Source organism: Eptesicus fuscus, chromosome 12, assembly GCF_027574615.1.
Source record: "Eptesicus fuscus isolate TK198812 chromosome 12, DD_ASM_mEF_20220401, whole genome shotgun sequence".
NCBI lineage: Eukaryota > Metazoa > Chordata > Mammalia > Chiroptera > Vespertilionidae > Eptesicus > Eptesicus fuscus.
In genome coordinates this window covers 14,955,704-14,979,783 of record NC_072484.1, presented here as the reverse complement: position 1 = coordinate 14,979,783, position 24,080 = coordinate 14,955,704, and the positions used below count along the sequence as shown (strand labels likewise).

General features: G+C 39.9%; 1 protein-coding gene across 1 annotated transcript in view; it reads right to left on the bottom strand.

The window, feature by feature from the left end:
• RALGAPA2 (Ral GTPase activating protein catalytic subunit alpha 2) overlaps nt 1–24,080 on the bottom strand; it is a 288,867-nt gene that overhangs the window by 88,975 nt on the left and 175,812 nt on the right. Inside the window, exons 32-36 of the mRNA XM_028144951.2 lie at nt 19,597–20,368; nt 18,864–18,935; nt 14,224–14,347; nt 9,927–10,082; nt 3,461–3,619 (exon numbers count right to left, since the gene is read on the bottom strand). Coding sequence (XP_028000752.2) covers nt 3,461–3,619; nt 9,927–10,082; nt 14,224–14,347; nt 18,864–18,935; nt 19,597–20,368 — 1,283 coding nt within the window. The remainder of the gene's footprint in view (nt 1–3,460; nt 3,620–9,926; nt 10,083–14,223; nt 14,348–18,863; nt 18,936–19,596; nt 20,369–24,080) is intronic.

Genomic DNA, 24,080 nt, shown 5'->3' with positions numbered 1-24,080 from the left:
CTGTGTCGATATTTGTAGAGATGGACTTACTCTGAAAGTAATTTCACAGTGAAATGATGTTGCTAAGCACACTGATTTTTATTTCTTTCTTTCTTCTTTAAAAACTTTAATAAAAAGCTCAAGAAGTGAGCAGGCCCTTTTATGCGTGAGGGTTTTTTATGCTCACTGTAAGCACACCCATACTTCTTCAGCATACCATTTCGCAAATGCTGTGTAAGAGGTGGTGGATTCTGCCAGACACATAATTTGTATATTTAAGGGAAGTGTATGGAATGAAAAAGCAAAATATGTTAAATTTCAAAGGACTTGAAAGCAATGCTGTCTGTGAGCTTGTATTACAAATAGCCCTACATTATTACATACACTATTAATGAGGCCGAATGAATGAGAGTACAATTTTGAATATGCATGACTCTGTCCAATGAGCAGGACTTTTGTGTACTGATGAGATTTCTTTTCCTCCTAAAAAAGGATTAAAATTATTTTTAGAGAGAAGTATGGCTTCCCAGAGACCAGTAAAATAAAGGTACTTAGACCACTGAGTCACACTGTATTCAGATGAAATATACACGTGCTGAAAGAATGGCTTTGACTCTATCTAGAATTTTTGAAATTTGTACATATCCCACCCTCCTAAAAGGGATATTCCTCAACTTTCAGCAGCTGCATCATTACAATTTCTAAGCAAAAATAATGATTTTTGGTGGAGATCCCTAAACATCGGCAAGGTTAAATAAATAAACCTTCTGAGCACAAAGCCTTCACTTTCATAGTAAGGAGCACAAGTTAAAAGACTAGGGAATGGGTAAATTATTGCACCAAATGGCTGAGAATTAATCTCTGCTGACTAGCTGTAATCTAACGAGACGTCTGTGTCCCAGGGAGCCCGCAGCATGTCCCTGGCGGTATGTGCAGTGTGTCGAGTCTGCGTGGCACCCTTTGTCCTCGCTCACAGGCGGCCTTTCCCCTCATTGTCCATAATATCCTCATGCATCTGGGACGCGTGGAATGCATTCACACTAACAGACTGACCATTGTTTTCTCCCAGAAGCTTTGTTGAGCAAAGACTGCATCACGGTTACTGATAATTATATTGCTTAATTAATCAAGACAAAAAAATTTGCAAATCATTGCCTGGTTGCCAAGCAGGGAGATAAAAAATGACAATAATACAAGCTGAAGCAATATAACAAAAGTAACAGCTATCTGATCAGAAATTCTTATATAATGAAGCTATTAATGCTAAATCGGTTAATGTTAACATTGCTCCAGGTGTCTCTACTTAGATGCAAACAAAAAGGCTAACATTATGGATATAAAAGGCCAAATGTTGCCATGGATTCTGTAACCTGATAGAGAGGACAGCCTTTTCATTTGATTAGGGAATGCAATTTAAATACCAGGGACTGAAGCCAAACAAACAGACTTTCCCTCCACAAGCCTCTTGCATTCACCCTGGGGTCAGTGGTTGGTGAACAAAAGGTCAGCCACACTTGCCCTGGAAATGTCTGGATTAATTTTATTACATTGTAATGGTTTGTACTTTAAATGTAGGGATAACACTAAATTTCCAGTTGGCCATTATTCTCTTCTTCCCTTTAGGCTTTTTGAATTGAAATATTAAGAATGCGATTTGCTCAATTCATCTTGTCAGAATTCATGACCAAATTTTAAAACTTAAATACATTAAAAAAAATTAAAAAGGTATGTTACTTGTTTCCATGCATTATAAGTATAATATCTTTTATGTTCTTTATATATTATAGAAATAAAGGCAACATTTTTAAAACATTAAGTGACATTTTAGAATGCCATGTTGAAAATGAACTAATAAAACCAATTAATCCATACTAAATATTAAAGAAACACATTTTCCAGTTTTGAAAGTTACTGGATAATAAATTTATTGATTGTCTAATACTAAAATTTTTAGTTTAATTCTTAAAGTTGAAGTACTCTTTATGGATAAACATAAATGTTACTAGCACTAAGAGCATTTCCCTATAAAAAAAAAAAAAAGAGAGAAAACTTCACATATGCAGAAACCTAAATCAAAGATAATAGAAATATTTAATATGAAAAACTTTTGGCATCTTCGCTCCCTGACTAGAAAAGAAAGCTCCCTTTATGTCAGGCTTCTCACCAGCCAGAGGGGAACTTTTCTGAATTCGTGACTAGTCTGGGAAATAACCCTGTACCTAGTCTGAGAAATAATCTGTTAAACTTAGGGTTTATTATTTATTCTATTTTCATATAACAAAAAATAGTAACAGCAATAATAATAATAATAATAATAATGATAATAATGATAATAATAACAACTAACACTAATAGTTAATAGTTAAATAGCTTTTACTCTGGGCCAGGCACTGTTTGAAGCACCTTTCATTTTTTAGCTCACTTAATTCTCCCGACTTTAACAGTTTAGATTAGGTTATATACCCCAGTAAATCTCAGTTACCTATTATTTTAAAGCTTAAAAACACTGAGTATTTAGAATGGTAACTTTAGCTCCTTTAGAAGAATAGTTTAGAATGTAATTTAAGATTATTTTTAATATCAAGCTTAAGTACAAGTCATTTTCTTGAGGAGGAATGACTTAATACACTAAATGTTTAATTAATACACTTAAAAAAACCCTTCTATTAACCCTTTGCACTCGCTTGCTTTTTTCTCGATTCCTTTATTCTAATGCTAACCGTGTCGAGTCACACTCGACATCCGAGTGCAAATTAATAACTCTAAAACAAAAACACCTCACTATATAAAGCACTCCTGAAGTACCACTAAAGACCTGGCAAGGATCAAAACTGCAGCCAATTTAGTACATTGTACATAGCCATTGGATTGTTCCAGCCTTTCCCATGATCAATACCATGTGGCATGGCTGAATTGATTCTGTGGCAAGGTGCTTCAATTGTTAAAAGTTATCACATGGGCTGTGCTACAGAAGCCCAGCCTCTTCATGGACATGCCCATAATCCTCAGGATTGACGCCCCCCCCCCCCCCCATTAGCAACAGTTAGAGGCTTGGCAAGCAGTGCCTGTCCATTAGGCAAGGCTAAATTCTACAACCATAGTCATCCACAAATGCTAGATGTGATATGGGGTTTGTTCAATTCTTATTATTAATCAATATGCCAGAAATTTAAAAGTATATTTTTAATTACAAAATTTTAAAAATTTGAGACATTTTTAAAATCATACATTTAAAACAATTAAAAAATCAGTTTAAGTAATAATATATGAAATTCTGTGCTCATGATGAAAGATTCTTTGAAAATCCCAATTCATATTTGATTCCTATAGCATGTATAATTCAGATACATGTAAGCCATTTACCACTTGGAAAAAACTCCCCTTTAACATATTTATATCATTGTTTTTTAATAACAGTGAATCATATGGCAAATGTTGTATGAGTCAGTTAATACAGTCGGACAATAATGTGAAAATGTACCTCTGGTTTCTTCGTTATCGCGATAAAGAACATGTGATTCTTTATTGGGTAAATAATGATTGAAACGTCTCCAAAGGCAGTTGGGATAATACCCCTGCGGTAGTCCCTGGAGTGTTCAGACCAGACGATGTGCACCTCGTCATTCCCCAAGTGACGAAGCTGCAATGGAAAATTGGCTCTTTATTAATCAGAGTAATACAAGCAGTTTATGAGGGGTCATGGCTTACAAATTGAATTATAACACTCAGATGTAAAAATATTTCACTACCAAAAATGGCTGCAACGCCAATGTCCTCTATGGGGATTTGGAAGAGCACCAGGGCATGAAAACACAGCTCACCTTCTATGAGACACATTGGTACTAAGATGATGCCCATAAGTGCACATTATGGCTGGATGGGGAAAAGACCTTTTCAAGGATTTTTAAAAATTAAATTTTACTCCTGCATCAAAGCCTCATGCTTTATATTGCTGAGCATGTCTATAAATAATTAACAACATGAGTTTTTTACTCCATATTATGGTAGAGCTTCATAAGAATTTAATGGTTATTAAGAAAAAAATCTGTAATAATAAAAGCATAATATGCTAATTAGATCGGAAGTCCTCTTGGATTAAGCCGAGGCTGTGAGGGAAGCCTGGGTTCCGGGTGCCTGCCAGTGGCTGGAGGGAAGCCAGCCCGGGTCCCGGGTGCCAGAGGTAAGCTGGTGCCGGCAGCTGGGGGAAGGAAGGCCTACTCTTGCATGAATTTCATGCATCAGGCCTCTAGTATGAATATAAGAGAACATAAGCCATTATAACACAATTGTTCCCAAATGCATAAAAACTAGACTTGTGATAAACCTTTAACCCTTTGCACTCGCTTGCTTTTTTCTCGAGCTGCTACCGATGCTAACCGTGTCGAGTCACACTCGACATCCGAGTGCAAAAGGTTAAGAAGTATGTATAGTGGGAGTGCATGGGGGGGGGCGTTAAGAGATCAACCAAAGGACTTGTATGAATGCATATTAGCATAACCAATGGACATGGATACTGGGATGGTGGGGGCTTGTCTTGGGGTGGGGCGGGAGTGGCGGGGAGGGGGTCAATTGGGGAAAAAGAAGACATATGTAATACTTGAACAATAAAAAAAAAAATTAAGCCCCCCCCCAAGAAGTATGTACTAGTATAAATTATTTTTAAGAAACTAATAAATATTACTTAAATGTAATAAGAACACTAGTACCTAGAATTTAAAGAGTGCCTTACTATATAGAAAGTTTGCTCGTACACATTGTTTTGTTTAATTTTTATGTTATCTAGGGGGGGAGGCAATGTGGCTCAGGAAGGTGAAGGCACCACCTACTCAAGGTGCATGAATAGTGGGTGGCAAAGCGGGCCTGGAAACCTGGGCTCGGCTCCTAATTCAGCACCATTTCTACTTTTCATGGCTATCGAAGCCTATGTCAAAAGCAACTTGTATTGTTGTAGCTCAAATAGGTTAACCCACTTATTTATTATTTTAGATAGAGAGAGGCCATAAAATTTAAAAGCAAGTCAGAGACTCCTGGCCTTCTGAGGGGCTTTCACTTATCTCCAATGAGGAGCCTTTGCGAGTTCTTCCAGGGCTAGGCTCTGTCAGATGCAAGGACACCCGAGATAAAACCCTGCATGATGACTTCACATCCTGGGCTGAGAAAGCAGCGTAGGAAATCATATGAGTAAGCCTTCAAGTGTGGCTAAAGAAACCAGACTATAAAGGTTAAAATGTTGACCAAAACTGAAGTGCTAAAACCATAAAGGCTGACTGGTGAAGGCCCTCTGACCTACCAAAAATGTGAGGTTTCAGCCCTCTCACACTGCAGAAGGTCACTGTTAACTACTGCAAAAAAGCATTTCTGCTTCCTAGATTATTTAATAGATGAAGCCTAAAAGTGACTAAATTCAGAGGCACTTTAATAGAGATGTTGTCTCAAAGCTAATGTTTTATTTTTATCTTAAAATATATATATAAAAGGATGCTTTTGGAATACTATTTAGTGAAAACACGTTAAAACATCTATATATATAAAAGCTAAACAACCGGAATGATGGAACGACTGAAAACAACTGGAATGACCCAATGACCAGTTGCTATGACGTGTACTGTGGGGGGTCAACCTGCCTGATCGGGGCCCCAATCAGCCCCTCTCAACCTCCCGAGGCCCCTCCCCCGGCCAGCCCTGCCCCGATCCCCCGCACCCCAATCTGGGGTGGGGCCTGCCAGCCAACCTCCCATGGCCTCTCCCTCTGGCAGGCCCGGTCCCCACCCATGCACGAATTTGTGCACCAGGCCTCTAGTACTAGTATAAAAACCATTTTCTTTATAGACTATTTGACCACAAAGGGAAAATCCAAAGTGACCCTAACATGGCCTCCTTTCCATTTATAAGGTTACAAAGGAAGTTGGTTTGTTACAATGCCTTCTTACACTTCACTCTCTCTTTTTTTTTTAAAAAAGAGACTGGAACCTGTACCTTTGTACCTATCTCAAAGGGCGCACGATTTCACTGTGTCTGAATATGGGCTCCGGGACTAATGCAACTGTGGGTGCAGACCACAAGTCACGATGATCCAGAACAATTTAATGGCATCTACAACTTTCTAAATGCAAAATTAATGACTACGTTTTTTTCTTCTCCTCCCCCTCTCTCCTATAAAAGCTAAAAGGATAGCAAGCAACCCATTACATAAACAGTAGGTTCTCATAGTAACGCTGAACATCTCTATTTCTCTATCTCCACCTTCGAGGTTAAAACTTACCTTTTTCCTTTTTCATAAAATATTCATAAAACTTCATAACACACTCCCGAAATGCAATACTTTTGGAGTGAAAACATGGTAGCTAGCATTGCCAGCAGCACAATAAAGGCATGTTTTCAAGGGAAAAATGAATAGTATCAAGTTGAAACTTTGGGAGGAATTTAGACCAGAGGAAGGTAATGAATTGTGAGAGCTGTGCCCCTTGATATAATACTGGCACAAGCATCTTAACAGGATCAACCCACCTACTAAACGCCTTTGAAATGTGGGGCTGCCACCTAACGCCAGCACCCTCTGTGTGACCTCTCCTGTGGATGCAGAAGCATACGTTGCAAGACAGTAGCTCAGAGGTAACACAGTGGTTATTGAAATTTTGCAGTTCCTCTCCTTTTCCTACATTAGGTTATTCAATTGTATAATCCAAGTAGGCCTCTCCTAATTCTGTGTGCTACTGTATTCTCAGGACTATAGCAAGGGAGAACAGCATCCCCCCAACAGACCCATCCTCCCAGTGTGGCAATTCTGTAATTAAGGAGGAGCCACTTTTGTGTGGTAATAACACAGTATTCATCATCTCCAAGCTGCTTTCAATGCCACGTGCCTCAGACCTCTGGGCACGGCACAGCTTAACTAACTAACTCGCAAAACTGAGAGCAAAGGCCACAGGACCAATTGGCTGATAAATCTGGAGCAAAGAGCAGAAACACACCCACTTCTGCCCACGACAAAATATAAGCAGGTAAAATGAATAAATTAACCTGGCTTTATTGTCAGCATTGTCAGTACACAGACTCTGGAAACTTCAAAGTGTTGTTCAATTTAAAGGGGATTTCATTACAGAGATATTTTGTGAGTTTTGAAAATTTTTGATGAGAGGCCCTTAAATCAGAGACCCATCAGCAGCAAGTTCTGTGCACACAAGTCGAGTTGATGGGACTCGTGTGTAATCTGGAGGACTGAGGAGTCTCGTCCTGGAGCTGTCCTTTATGCCAGAGACTGCTTCCATCGCACAGCAGGCTCCAGAAGGCACAGGCGCTGAGCAGGCTCAAAGCAAATGCTCAATTCTTAAGTCCTAAGACATCAAGTGCACCTCCTGCCACTTCTCGTCCTGACAGAGTTTTAAAGTCCCTCCGCCTGGGCCATTCTGCCCGCTGCTGCCAGGCAGCATGCGCTGGTGACACTGGTCATGGTGCACACCTAACAGGCTGACCTCCTTTCTCGGCTAATTGCATTACAGCGCCAGCTGGCTCCAGAAGGAGTCGTCTGTTTGATTGAAGAATTCCTGCTCCTCAGCGGGCCCGACTGCTACTTTTACTAAGTAACAGTCAGGCCTGACATCCCCATTGTTCAGCTGACAGTGTGCCCATCCTAAAATCTAAGTTTTATTTGTAAATTAACCAAGAAACTTCCTGCCAGAACAGTGCTGCCTGGAGACTGATAATGTGGGCCTTTCATCCCTTTTCACTCGGACTGTATCACTGCCAATTTGTTTTTTATGCGGCTGGCCAGCCTGAGGCTATAAAAGCCTTGTAAGACATAAGTGCAATTATAGTCCTGGAGTCAAATGAATTGGATAAATCCAATAGCACAGCTCTGTCCCCACTCTGCAAACCCCTACAGCAGTTAGATTAGCTGTGAAAAATCTAATCTAGCTGGAGCTAACAAATTTCTGCAGTGAAGGATCAAGAGTTCAGGATGGGGTTGCAACCGGATTGCAGAATTGACAAAGTGCCCCCATGATAGGGGCAGAAGAGACCATGCATCACTTTAGAATTTTGCAGCTCATTTTTAAGCTGTTAGGGACAATTTAGTTAGAATAAGATAAGAAATGGTGGGCTGCTGTTCCTGTGACTGATTTTTAGTCTAGCTGTGAGACATCCTGATGAAAAGAGTTTGTCACTAATGATGCTAAATCTTGGAGCTGCAAAAGGTATCAGCTGAATTTTGATTATTACAGTAGGGAATCCTTCAGGCAGGCCAAGCTTTGGAACATTATCTATCACATGGCATTTCATCAAGAAAACACCATGTCTTTTCTCAAAAAAGACAATCCTACTTTACTTAGAAAACAATTAAAAAATTTTTTTTATATAAGCCTATCTTTTAATAAAATAGTTCTCAGTCATGAATCATAGAATATGGTGACACATTTTCAGAATAGCAGCAATTTACAAGGAACTTAAAATGAAACGAACGTGTAAACCCCACCTGGGTCTTGGTAATCTGAAATAGATTCTCTGAGGGCAGGGTCCCCTTCACTGAGAACACCACAGGCGGGGCAGCCATCAAAACCTGAGACGTGGAGGCACTTCCTCCGTGTCTGTGGGAGCCAGCCCACGGCCAATGGGAGGCCGTGCTAGCACGTGGCCTGGGAGTGAAAGCCCACCAGGCTTTGTGCATCCTCGACACTCGGTGACGGAGAGAGTTGTCTGTGATTGTGCCGAGACCAGAGTGCTGAGGTCTCGTGGGAAGACTCACTGCTGCCACCATGATCGTGGTCCAGAGGTCTGCCGCTACAGCAGTCAAAAAGCAAAACCGCAGAGGAAAGGAAGAAAGCGGGTAGAGTGAGGCCCATCGGCCAATATCAATCATCTGCCTAATAAAACAGGGGAATAAAAGAATCAATTACGCTGATGGGCAATGACGAGTGCTACTGTCAGAAATCTCACCAGGCACTATGCTAAGCAATTTTACAGGCCTTATCCATTTACTTCACAACAGCCCTGTGGCATAATCTATATTTTAAATCTCATTTAATAGATGAAGAGGCTGAGGCATAGGCTAGTAAAGTAACTGGATATAAACTTGAGCCCAGGTCTGCCTATTTCCAGACGTGGCTATCACAAACACACCAGAACCCAAGGGCCAGCCTTAGTGGGCATCTGATTGACCCGTTTTCCAACCCACCCAGGTGCTGTCCTCAGTTCCTTGTAGGAAGAGAGTGCGTGTGAGGCAGGAATTCCAGGTGCTGCCACTCACTAGCAGGCTAGTGGAAGTTCTTCTCATTGGGAAACGCACAGGAGTGGGTCAGATTTCCAGGCTTCCTTCCCAGACTGAAATTCCTCTTCCATTCAGGTGCTCCTCACTTCTAACAGAAGCCCCCCTGAGGTGAACATCCAGCAGATTGGAAAGCACAAGGCCTGTTCCTCTGGGGGAGCCGCCTCGGGGGTGGGAAGGTTTCCGTTGAATTCTAGAGAAAACTGCTCACAGGGCCAACGTGAAGGAGAACACAAGGAGAGTGCCAAAGGTGGGACACCCGGCCAGCAGCGCACCGCACTTCCATCTTCACAGCCACTGCCACACTGCCGCACAGCTGGCCTGCGAGGGGCTGGCTTTCTCCGGGCTCCACTGGTTCAGGGTCATTACATCTTATGACCTTTGCCAACAGGAGAGGTCAACACTGTCACTTTCTGTCAGTTAACAGGCATGTGAGGAAATATCCAAAAGTGATAACATTAAAGACTCTTCCTAAATCTTAATCTCAGGATTTAAGACTCAAATGATTGATTGCTTTTCACCTATTTCTAGATCTAGTTAGTGCCACACCGGCTATTTCAGATTAACTATAGCTGTAGTTAGAGAAGAGGGACACCGAGGCCGCGTCCCGAGTTAGCTGGTCTCAGTGCGTGCTATCCATGGCCTGTGTTCTGTTCCAGGAGAGCCCACCTGCACACCGGGTGCTTACCTTTTTGGTGAGTGAATCATCGGAGTCTGATGGCATCCGAGTGGAAACGTGGAAAATCACTTCCACAGTCGAGGTAGCATAGTAAGGGGCGGTCTGTCCTGTGCTGCCGTTGCGCTGAAGTCCACCCATGAACCCACAGTGGGTTGAGAGATCCACCTGACCCAGGTCACAGAGGAAAAAGAAACAGTGTTTTTTAAACATTAGCTCTTCTTACTCACTAAGAAGGAAAGTGCATTTTAAAGAAATTAATTATGTTCATTTCTATAGTTTTCTGACGAAAACAAATGTAATACAAAGTCAGACAAAATTAAAATATTAAAGAAACATTAACAATAAGAGTGTTCCATAATCTTACCAACTTAAGAAAATAATTATCAAAAGTTTGGTGCATATTTGTCTAACTTTGCTTCTGTGTGTGTGTGTGTGTGTGTGTGTGTGTGTGTGTGTGCCGCTAGTGGTATGTACACACATACACACACACACACACACACACACACAGTTTCCCTACTGATGGTTTTATGGAGTTTTCTGAAGGTCAAACCAGAGGAGCATTCAAAGCAGTGTTTCTGTAGGATATTGTGTTAACAGGTACAGATGGTTCAAAATTTAACAATCATTCCTAAACTGCCTTTTAAAGTGTTTCAGATTCTAAGATGGCTGGAGAGTAGGTGGAAGCTACACTCACGTGCTCCCAGCACGCTAGCTGAACTGAAAATATTATAACCAAGGATTGACAGAAGATGCCACATAGAGTCTGGTAAGAAGGGCAGAGATGTGGAAAGGGCTGGCCCGCTGCACCTTGTGGGTGGCTGAGAAGCCAGAGGGATATCCTGACTGCAAAACTCCCTCCCCCCAGGAACAAGGGGTCTCAACCCCATGCAGGGATCCCTAAACCAGAGCAACAGAGATGGGAAGAGGAGACTGCATAAACAGTAAATAGCATCTGGAGGGGAAAATCAGTGGGGATTCAGTCCACCTGGGAGAGAAGTGAGTCTGCTAGAGACCCAGAGGCCACTTTTCCAGGGTGAAGCGCTCCTATTGTTACAGCATCAGCCTGGGGAGTGCACTGCCCTATCCTCCAGCTACTGGCAATACCACTCTGCTGTCCTCGCGTACTCAGTAGGGTCTGCTGGCTGCACCCAGTGGGGACCTACAGGGGCTCTTTTTCTGGAGAAGCTCTTGGTGGAGACTCAGAGTGTGACTGAACTGTGTAGCTTTGGAAAAGAGACCGTTCTTTCCCACCTACAGCACACAGCCAGTGGGGCTTGGCACCCACCTGTTGAATCTCTGGGACTGCCCAGCCACTCTGTGGCCCCACCCTGCTGAGTTCAGCCCCGCAAGGGGGATCAGAGTGCCTAGCAAAGCTGGGATTTTCAGAGTGTCTCCCAAGGAAGATTTTGCCCTGGAATCAGCCTGCACTATCCTGGGAAGGGGAAGAAGAAGTGCCCGCCCCCCTCCTACCGGCTTGCAGGCAATACCTCCTCCATGGGAGACTGCTTGGATTGGCTCTCCCAAGTCCCAGTGGCCTTGCCCAGCTAAGCTCAGTTCTGCAATGGGAAGGGTGTGTCGCCCCAGAAGCTACTGTCTGGGACCAGGATGAAATGCTTGGCCCCTTCCTGCAGGCTCAGTGGCACCATGCCCAATAGGGTACTCTTATGATCTGTTCTACCAAGCCCCAGAGGCTCTGCCCTGTTAAATCTGGTCCTGCAGAGGAGATGGCTGCCTGCACACAACTTGAACCTCTGGGGTGCTCCTCCTGGGTGAGAGAGTTGGAGATGGGCTGAGACTGAGTAGTATGGCTCTGTGGTAGGAGCCACTTTGCTGTCACTGGGTGCCTGACTGTGCAGTCCCCAAGTAGGAGACCCACTAGCCCTGTCTCCCAACCCTGGTCACCCATCCTAGTGAGCTTGCAATCTATGGAAGGGTCTGTGCACCTCGGCCAGCCTGGGCCCACTCTAAAGTCATTCTTCAAAAGGTTCTGGAGGAAGATCAGGCAACCTCTGGGGGAGACATAGTAGCTGACAGATGGCGACAGACCTCAGGGAACCTCAGACATTTTATAGATCTGTTCCCAGCTTTAAGTGGAGTAAGCTAACCCTTATATATTCAGATTGGCCCATCCCATGCACACCAAGGCCCAACAGACTCGGCCACAAACAGCAAATAGTGTGGTAGCTCCAGACAGGTAGCAGAAGAAAGGATTTCATAAAATACAGCACCTATTTATGATAAAAACTCTCAGCAAAGTGGGAATAGAGGGACCATACCTCAACATAATAAAGGCCATATATGACAAACCCACAGCCAACATCAAACTCAATGGGCAAAACTAAAAGTGTTTTCCTTAAGATCAGGAACAAGACAGGAATGTCTGCTTTCACCACTCTTATTTAATAGTACTGAAGTACTAGCCATAGCAATCAGACAAGAAGAAAAAATAAAATGTATCCAAATTGAAAAGGAGGAAGTTAAAACGGTCATTATTCGTAGATGACATGATTGTGTACATAGAAAACTCTAAAGACTCCACTAAAAAACTACTAGATCTAATAAATGAATTTGGAAAAGTAGCAGAATACAAAATTAATATTCAGAAATTGGTGGCTATTTTTATAAATCAATGATAAATTATCAGAAATCCCCATTTACTATTGCAACAATAAAAAATAAGGTACCTAGAAATAAATTTAACCAAGGAGGTAAAAGACCTATACTTGGAAAATTATAAGGTACTAAAGAAAGAAACTGAAGAAAATATAATTAAGTGGAAGCATATACCATGTTCATGGATAGAAAAAATTAACCTCATTAAAATGTTCATATTACCCAAAGCAATCTAGAGATTCAATGCAGTTCCTACTAAAAATACCAATGGCATATCTCACAGATCTAGAACAAAAATTTATGTGGAACCACAAAAGAACCCAATAGCCTCAGCAATCTTGAGGGAAAAAAACAAAACAAAAAAAAAGAAACCAAAGTTAGAAGTATCACACAACCTGATATCAAACAATACTACAATGCCATTGTAATCAAAACAACCTGGTACTGGCACAGAGATCAATGAATACACATGAATCTGTATGATTTTGTGAACCAATATCACCCCAATAAATTAAATTTGAAAAAAAGAGTTGCTCCAATTTAGAACACTGCCAAGAGTCTATGAGTCATAATTTTTTTCAAGCCATGGCATAACTGTTTACTTCTTAGTGCCTAGATCCATTTTTTCATAAATTAGTATTTTTTTCAATAAAGCAACTATAAAACACAATTTAAAAAATAGAAGAATCTTCTCTGTACCAAATACAATCAATATACACACTGAATTAATTAATGTGTTAGTATTTTCTTAAAATGCTAGTTAAGAATGTATTTTTTAAAAAATCTATTAGTTAAATAATAAGTATTTTGTATGACAAAGAAGTAATCTTATTAGTAAGGACAATGATTTATTGGAAGTGTAATAACTCTTTTAGACCAAAACCTACTTGACCTTTTATAAAATATATTGTCTTGACCTTCAAGTACTCTTACCCTGTCCCTACCTCCACATCAGTCCCCTTGCTAACCTCAACCCTCAGAGACAAGTCTTCCTTCTGCATCCAGAGTGTTTCTCACAGCACAGATAACCAAGGAACCAAAACAGTAGTAAGGGGAAAAATTATTTCAGATATGCTGATTTTCATTTTAACTACTCCAAATTCTTTTAGATTCTGGGAATATATTTTTTTTGTAGATTACCTTTTTGGAGATAGATATATATGTATGCACACATGTATATAAATGTACATATGTCTGTCTGTCAGAGTATCATTTAGAGAAGCACAAACAAAATTTTCATTGTTAATTATCCTGGGATCTACCCAAGAGAAATAGGTTGATAGCTAAACCATCATGATTACTATATTCTATTTTCATTCCAACTTTTGACTCCATCCAACTCTTTCTTTGTCTGTTCACCCATCAAGTTACTGATTTCTTTTCCATCCTCCATATTGTGGCCAAAGCCATTGCTTCTCTGCCTATATTTGTCTTCTCTTACCACAAACTGTCTATAATTAGGTGAGCTGATCTGAGCTGATCTGACTATGCAGCTCTGATAAAGAACAAATGAAATAATATTAAGAGGAAAGTTAAGGGAAACAAGAGTTAATGTATAAAGTACTGAAAACCAACTAATAGAAGATGTGAAATTCATTACATTCTTGTAAAAACATATACAATCAATGTCTAGTTTATATACATCTTTAAATAATGCTGGTCAATAAATACCTACTGAATTAAAATTAATTACCTCCCATCCAAGTCCAGCAACAAAGTCTTCATATGCTTGGCTTCCTTTTTCATTGGAGAGGATTGAACACTTGTCTTCTTGACCTTCAGCAATGTAAAACACTGCAATTTTATGCGTTTCACGGCTATAAAAATTTAAATTTAAAGAAGTGAGAATTTTTAGATATCAAATCTTATTTTACAACTACCACCAGCATAATTCCTACTGAGAACTTACTAGGGGTCAGTCACTGTTCTAACAAGGTTCTACACATGATCTCATTTACTTTTTGCAACAACCCTACTGAGACAAGTATTATCATCTTCACCTCCTTCGTAGAGGTTGGTTGAAGGAAGCACAGGAAGTTTTTAAAAAGCACACATACCAAGCAGGAGATGGGGAATTGAAGCAGGGCAGTCTGGTTCTCGAGATCACTCTCTCAAGACAAATGATATACTTAACAGCATGATACAACATACTATTTGACAAGTTCTCTCCACTTAAGGAAAATAAAAATATATATATATATATATCTTTGAAAGTATTTTAAACAGATAACAATTGTGAATAGATCCATGTTACCACCCATATTTCATTTTCTGCACTTTCAGCTGAGGAGATTGGGTAGTTCCATAACTGGAACTGTAGAACACGCCTCACAAGACTTTATGAGGAACAGAAACTTCTTCTAAGCAGAGCACACTTAGATATTTTCTTTGTGAGGGTATATACCCACTTTGTGCTCTGACCAATCTGAGGGTGCTTAGTAGGGTGTATAGCTGTCTAGCAAAACCTCTTTGGCCATATAAATCCTTCATCCACTTCTTCCATGATGGATTTTGGGCACATTGCAATTAAATCCTTAAACATAATATTGCACATTGAGGAAAGGAGCCCTTCCTTTCTACCTTTTGTACATCTAGTACAGTCCTTGGCACAGGGTAGGTGCCCAATTAAATTTCTGGTGAACTGACCAGAGATATGATGGTATATTTAAATGTATTTGTGACCAATTTCTACAAATTATACACTGGAGTAAGTGTGTAATTTGTGAAAAATATAAAAATAACTGGACCTATACCAAGCAATTTAGAGAGAGTTTAGAGATGAAGACGTTTCTCATGGAAATGGAACTTGAATCAAGGATGGCTCATTCCACTGTCTCACCATCCGAGAGTTCCCCTCTAGTTTCTATCATCTTAAAATTTAGACTACCACTTCCAGAATAGTTCCATTCCTCTCCTTATTTTTGCATTATAGTCTAAAAAATCTCATAGAAAAAATTATCAAGTTCTTAAACAAAATGAAACTGTTTCTATTGTCTAACTATTTAATATCTCAACATTGTAATCTGGTTAGACATCCGTACTACTGAAATTTTGGGATCATATTTTAACATATTTGCAAGTATTTCCTTCTGCAGCTGTTGTTTTTTAAAAAAATATATTTTATTGATTTTTTACAGAGAGGAAGGGAGAAGGATAGTTAGTCAGCTGCCTCCTGCACACCTTGTACTGGGGATGTGCCTGCAACCAAGGTACATGCCCCTGACCGGAATTGAACCTGGGACCTTTCAGTCCGCAGGCCGACCCTCTATCCACTGAGCCAAACCGGTTAGGGCTGCATTTGTTGTTTTGTGTGTGTTGTTTTTTTTACTAATGAGCAGAATGAATTGAAACTCAACCAAAAAGTCATATAAATAAATGGACAAGGAAATTACTCTCCAATTTATCCAGATACCTTATTCATTTCCCCCATAGTTTACATGCAATAAGCATACAATAAAAATTACAAAATTTAACAAAAAAATGACACAAACTTGTTATTTCGATATATAAGCAAAGAACTTGTTACCATTTTTTGTATACAAAAATAAGCAGCTACTATATTCTATTTTACAACTGTTTTTTTTTCACTTAAAATATTTATGAGCACTTTATTGTATAAAATACACATAACATACAATTTTCCATGTAACCATTTTTTTTTGTGTAAACATTTTAATATCATGCTCTCCTATAACTAAGTTATTTAATGGTTGTATAACATCTCATTACATTAATATACCACATCCCAAATCCTCATTATATGACAATTAGGTTGCTTCCAATTTTAGACATTTTCACATTGTCTTTGATATGTCCTTAAAATAAATTCATAGAAATGGAATCTCGATCACTGCCTATTTGTAAGGCTTCTGATGCTCACTGTCCTGCTGCCACTGGAGAAGGTGGATGTCCTGACTGGGGTTGCATGAGCGCACTCTTGGGGTGCTTCTCTTGATGAGAACAGGTGTTATGAGGAGAGGTGAGTATTGTGAGGATGGACCCCTGGGGTTCAATGCTCTAGGAGAGACCTTGTGCTTCAAGACTGTCCGAAAGCTTGTCCTCATGCAGCATGGAGCTCTGAAAGGTGACGCTATTTACTCCCTGAGCAGCAGGCAGGGTGCGCAGGCAGCCTGGAACCTGGCTGGCTTATTCTTAGAGCTATAACAATTTGGGGGCTCGGATGATAACAGAGATCAAAACCATGACCTAAAAGACTCTCTTTCAGCAAAGAAGAAACAAGTATAGTTACTCAATTTCTTCTGGCAGCTCTCTCTTTTTTAAAAAAGTAGTCAGCATTTAATTTTTTTCTATGCTATAGACTTTACATACATGAAAACAATCTTAGATTTATCAAGTCCAAGCTTTTTACATTGCAGCTGCTCAGAGATTCTTGAGTCCTCATTAATTCAATGTGGGAGCCCAGGGCGCTAAGCCCCAATGACTGCCTGACTGGTGTAGGTGTGAGGAAAGGTGATCTTTAGTTGTAAACATTAATCAAATTTCACATCCTCCCAAATGTTAGCACCACGGAGAGCCTGCGAGGATGCAGAAGCTGCTATCTGGCCTTATTAGAGCCAGGCTTTTGAAATTATAATTAGCAACATCAACAGCACTTCATATCCATAAGCTGCATGACCCATGCATGAAGGAGCAGGTAATTCAGCAACACGCATATATAAAACAACCATTTCCTCTTCCTCATTAGAATGCATTTTTCTTTCTTATTAGGAATAGACTAGAATAGCTCAGTTTCCCAGTGCTGTCACATTAAAAAGCCCAGCAAACTTTCACCGTACCACGGGGTGGCAAGAGGCACCGTACCACGGGGTGGCAATAGTCATCACACTATTTACATCTTTGCTAACTTCCGAGAATATAGGTGGTAGTTGCAAGACAGCCTCTACTTTTCCCAAGAACATGCTAAGCAAGAACTATACTTTGACAGCAAGGAGAGAAACTGATATAAAAAATAAATGCAAACATCCAAATTCAAAGTTAAGGAGCATGGTTTGTTACCTGCTTACTGACCAATACACAGAACTGTCTAGATTTCTCGTAGCTAAAGAGTCCCTGACTTATTTCCACTTAAAAAAAAAAAAAAGCTGGTACCTTTTTAGATGTCAAGAAGGCACCAGGAGTTGGGGTTTTAAGCAAAGGTTAATCAAGGGGCAGAGCATTTGCCAATCAGCTCTCCAAAGCCACATTTACTGCAACAGCACTCCAGGGAGCTAATTCAATGGTACCTCATGCAACTGAAGTGCATTAACACACAATTACAAGATACCAATGTATTCATTTAATACTAAGAAGCACCAAGTAATTCAGCATATGCCTGAAAAGCTGAGTTTGGAACCCAAGTGACTGCTTGTCTAATACTGGAGGATGAGAGGGAGAGGGAAGCAAATCCTCCAGAAGAAATCCCTCGCAGAATCTCTAAGAGAATTCAGTCTCTATTCCTCTAGAGCAGCGGTCGCCAACCAGTGGTCCGTGAGGTCTGAAAGGTTGGAGACTGCTGCTCTAGAGAAGAAAAAGCACAATAACAACTGGGAAACTGAATATGATGAAGAGCAACGTGAGGAATAATGGCTTCAGGTTTTTCATCTCTAATGAGAAATCTAATTATATTCTTAAGGGAAATAGAAGAGGAATAAAAGCTATTTTTAAAAATGTTTTTAAAAAAACTGAAGATTAAGGAAGCAGTTTGTTTCAAGGAGCACATGTTAAGTACCAACTACCACACTTACTTTACTGGATGTTTTTGGAAGCATGCATTTCCCCAGATCAAAAACCGGTTGTGAGCTCGTGTTTAGAGTTGCTTCTAAGATTGTTTGAAAAAAATGGGAGATCTGAGATTTGGCCAGCTTTGGAAAATGAGGCTTACTATTAGTAAGTTACCAATTACAACAAACTGTTTTAACTTTGACAACATCGTGGAGCAGAAATTTCAGAATGCCAGTGCACTGTTGCACAGCACGGGGTCCAAACAACACAGACTGTGTGGGCACGGGCAGGGCGACCTTTAACCTAAGTAAGGCTCTGTTCCTCGTCAGAAAAAGAGATTAAATGAAAAGGAATGTCCACTGGCCACCTCATGAAAGGTCCCCAATCAAAGGCACAGATTAGGTGGGAGCACCGAACTCTTCTTAGTGTAGCAAACATGTAAGCTTACTCTAAGGGTCAAAATACTGAAAGGATGACATGTGCAAATGTCACCAATTCTGCCTTACAGAACTATTCTGGGTGTCTCCGCAGGTGTATCTGTCATCTGTACCTGTCATCTAAGCACACACAGACAGAAAGGAAGAAAGTGGTGTGATATACTTTGTCACATACCACTGACGGGAGTCCAGATTTTTTAGCTCTCTCAATAATTTTGAATTTTTCTTCAATAGATGAAAATTCTTCCTATAAAGAAAAAGGAATGGAAGAAAAGTCATGTAATCACAGAACAATTTTGCTCTTTCCAGTCAATCAATTGGCAAACTTACCCATCATCCATCTATTCACCCATCTACCCATCTGCTGCATTAACAAAAGATTTGTGAGAAAACCACAGAATGAACTCAATTCTCCTTAAGGCATTCAAAGGCATCAAAATTCCACTGCATCCCGTTGCTATCCAGGAAACTGGATGGCTCTGTGGTAAATGAGTATGTGACTTGTGTGTGTGTGTCTCTGTTTTCACTGTTGGCTCTATTATGAATCTCTTTCCCCCACCGTTGTCCTTAAAAACCCCATCCCATTATCAGGGGCCACCCTCTTCCACACAGTCTTCTCCACTGAACCACACTCCCCATTGGATTTAACTGTGCCTCTTGAACTCCTATGCCAAGCTATCTTTCATCAGAAAACGTTTGATAGCTTTTAAAATGTACACCAGATGCCTGGAATCAACCTGTGCAAATCAATACAGGTCAGTTTCTAGCTTTAATTTAGCAGCAGAAAAGTTGTAAAAGATGAAATTGAGAAAAATTTCCATTTCTGTTCTTGCTTCCCCAAGTCCAAACTGATAAAAAAAGAAGAATTCACACAAAAATAACAAAATAGGTCTAGTGTGGATGATTACCTTCTGTCCCAAGAATTCATTCCCAAGTCATCAAGCAGCAACCTGCAGAAATAAAAGGGTCCTCGGGGCTCCACGGGCGAGGGCTGTTCCTGGCTGGTGACTCTCATGGCCGAATCGGAGTTAATCCTCCGAACATGCTCATCTTCTTGTGCGTTCTGGCGCAAAATGACCTCGATGATTTCCTTCTCTTGGTCGCGATTCATTCCACATGGGGGTAGGGAAGGCTCATTTAGATTTAATTGCGACGGTAAAAGGCATTCAGGACTTGTGTGGCCAATGTTTTCAAGTAATTTGTCGAGGGCATCATCTCCCTCCTCAGTTTGAGAACTCTCTCTCGGAGGTCCAAATGTTTGATGATGCCAGCCCGAAATCAGAAATGAAGGATTCCTGGTGTTGAGTGCTAAGCAGCCTTCCAAAGGTCCATACAACACCTTCCCATCCCAAGAGTACTTCCCTGAGATGTCCCTTACAATGACTCTCACATCCGAGAGAGCGCCCACTGCTGAGCCGCCTGCCAGGCCTTCTGTGGGAGTCTGGAGGTAGGAGATGAGGGTGCTGTCATTAAATACAAACAGCTGCAAGTTCGGGCTCCTGAACACCTCGGAGGAGAGCTCAGAGGCTTCCGCGTGTGTGTTGTCGTGGTTCTCACTGACCAGGCTGTGCAGCACGGCCGGGCCCCCACGGAGAGGGAAGTGTCCCAGGTGGTTCACCAGGTGGGCCATCACCCTACGGGCAGTAAGAGGGATCAGCTCCAAACTTCGTCTCTTCCTCTCTGTGAACAAAAGTAAGGAAACATAAAGATACAGTGGAGAATGAAGATGAACACTGAGCACCACCAGATGTCAATCTGTACTTAGACTATTTGCCTTTTTTTAGTCTGGGAATCTTCTGAAACTATTTTCTTTTTTGACATATTCTATATGAATTTAAAGGCACAGTTTAAATAGATTGCTAAAAGAATGAATTTACATGAAGATTTCATTCTGAAAGGGACATTTAAAAATTTGCAGATACAACAATAAACAAGAGAAAGGTGACAGTTCGGGAGCTCTGGGAAGCCAAAATCTGCAGTTGGAGAGGATGGCAGAGCTGGACAGCTGGAGGCTGGGGGCACGTGGAGGCTGGACCAGAGAGGTAACCTCGCTCCCCTCATTAGGATAAAGGCAGACAATGGTAAGAAAATAAATCCAGCCTATGACTGCTTAAACACGGAATTCAGTTGTGAGTATATGAAACATAAAGTTTATCCTTGTATTATTATTTAATTATTATATTATTTTTCCATACCAACAACAGTAAACCTGCTTTTGCCCCACCCTGTATATTTTGCAATTGGCTTTAAGATCATTGTGACAATTTATGTTTTGTTGTTAGGGCATTTTAAATATTTAACAGAATCTGATGTATTAGTAATTCATGGAAATGCTTAGAAGGCTTTAACTAAATTTGTAGTTGATGATTAAATGCCCAAGAGCAACTGATTTACAAAATTTTCAAAACTTCAAATGTACAGAAAGACTGAAAACGGCATCTAAAAGTGGGCCTTGTGAAAAGTTTGAGGCAGAATGGAGAAGCAAACAAACTAACTCCCTAAGTATGCATTGAAATAATCACTTAAGCTTGAGAACAGTTAAGAGTTCCATCTACCACATTCACAAAAAAATTGTGCATTAATCTAAGAACAAGTTAAAATGAAACCTTTTAATGTGAACAAAAATAAATCACTAGATAGTAAAATAAACTAAGATTTATAATTTGGGCTTAAAGGTTTAGGAAATACTTGTTTTCTAAATTCACAACATAAAAATTAAATATTAATTAAAACATTAATTAAATATCAATAAAATAAGGTCAACTGGTTAATTAAATTAACAAAACTACTTTATTAATTTAATCTAAATCCACAAGAAATTTAACTTTTTCATACTAAACATCTCTCTCAGATACTGAAAATCCAATTAACTTATTTATTAAACACCAATCTTATGATGTATAAATCCTACAAAGAAACAATCAGGTCCTAAAATCTAAGAAATTCTACGTGATGACTGAGGAAAACAAAACTGCCCAGATTTTTCTTGGATTTCTTCTTGATTTTTTTTTTGCTGTTCAATAAACAAGATATCATCTGTATTCAATAATGCAAAAGAAAAATTTCATATTAAAAATCCTCCTTTTTTAGAAGCCAAGGAGGTCATCTACAGCAATCTCTAAAATTAATCTCTTCTTCTCACTCCTGGTAGAAACGTGCATGATTTTCAAACAGCTGAAAAATCTGAAAAAATACCTCAAATAATTCCCTTGAAATCACAGTTATGAATGCCTTTGCTTTTCTGTCCACGTTACAGGTGTTTTTTCTTCATGCTTATGATTCCATATGAATATATGCTCCATCAGAACTGTTAATGCCCAACAACAAAGGTACAGCCAACTCAGGAGTCAAAATGTAAGACACAATGAGATGATGACATGGCAGAGCAGACTCTGACACTAACTATAAAGGTCTAATTTGGTAAGGCCCAAGGCATAAAATAATGACTGCTAAAGCAACTTTCCTCTACTTTTACTTACATAGGTTGTACTTTTGATTTGAGGTAAATATAAATTTGTGTTTTAAGAAACATGTTTGAATTCTACAATGGGAAATTAACATGCAGTCACACTAATCAAGTCATAAACCATGACACACTCAATAAAAGCCCAAAATATTTTTGGTACTGAAAAGTAAGAAAAGGGAATATTTATAAAATAAGAATTGTTCTTCCCTGGCAGACTTCAGCTAAATCAACTGCCTGCAGGTGGCCTGAAAAATAAAATCTAGATTCCATCAATGAAAAAACTAGCCCATGACTTCTACAAATTCTGAAAAATATATTCCAAATATTTATTTTTCTAAACTTAGAAATAAAGTATAAAATCAATAATTTTAGATTGTTCTTTAACTTTTATTTTTAAAAGCTCTCCCCCCTCCCTCCTTTCACTTTAAGCAGCGAGGTATTAATGAGAGCACATGTGCAAGCCACAAGCGGCTTCTCCTTGAGCTGTAGGTAGTCTGTCACTCTATTTGAAAGTGGCAATTTTATCAAATGGTCTATGAAAAAATAATAGATAAAATATAATATTGCTTATCAGAATCATTATTTGACTAGAATAGTATGGTTATGAATGACGAATTATGGCATTAAATGAAAACAAAAAACCCTCAAATATGAGCACATTCTGTTCAACCTAAAATACCTAAGTTATCATCTTTAATTTTCCTCTTTGCTCTTAACAGGATATAGTCACTCAGCAGGAGTATTTGTGTGTGCTGGTGTTTCTAAGTTTCTTTGCTTTTTTATTTAGTTAAAATGGTAATGATTATTTTTAATACCACAGAAGTATATTAGGACAAGTCTACATTAAGGTCCTGAGGTTTTCTGGAGAATGATCAAGTCAAAGGATGTTGTACATTGAAAGAAAAATGGTACCAAAACTTAAAGGTGCATTTTTAGGTTTATCCTTTTCCACTAACTTGCTAATCTTCTGCTATTTTCAAGTGATAAATCATAATAAGTGGTGAACCAATTTTTATGACAGTTATAGGGATGAATGTAAATTAATAACTTTAGGAAAAAGCAGATTACTTTTTTTTGAGACATGGACTACAATGTAAGAAACAAAGGAACCAGATAAAGGGTCACTTTCTTAAAAAAATATGGTTTGCATTTACAATTGTGCGGAAAAGCAAACAGTGAACTCCAGACAAAGACAATTACATAATTAAGTAAATGGAGGGTAACAAGAAGTCAAGATGAAGATGTGCCACACACCATCCACCAGGAATACAACTCAAAATGAGTCTTTAGTGTATTCTTGCAAAATATCAGAATAACTAATATGAGGTTTCAGGAACTTGGTCATTAAACCTTAAATTCAAATCCCTCCTCCATTACTTCTGACTTGCACACCCTTGGGAAAATCCCTGCACTTCAGTTTGCTCATCTATAAAATGGAGCTAAAATAAGGGCTGGCTGATTTCAGAGCCCATGCTCCTGACTGGGGCCCCGACTGCTGTCCTCTTCATTCACACCTCACCCAGCCCCTCCTCTCAGCATGAACCACACTCCAGACTCTGCCTTTTCGAAAGCACAGCCTCTGGACCCCGTGCCTTCACATGGCTAGTGCCTGCTGTGTCCTTCCTCTCTCCACCAAGGGCCCCACAAGAGGGGTCTGTCTTAGAGTGCTGAATGGTCACGCCCGGTCCTCTGCTCATGCTGTCTGGCTACAGACTAATCACTCTGCCCAAAGTACCCAGCAAAACCACCAGCAAACAATCAGTGGGGAAACAGAACAGCCCCCACTCTGTTCTCACCCTACCTGAGCTTTCTGAAGTTCCTACACTGCTGATTTTCCTCGGCTCCTGACCTGCCCCTCTTCCTTTGATTTGCTAGAAATGATTCTTTTTCCATTTCCCTCACTTTGCTTTTCTGGTGACATTCCCT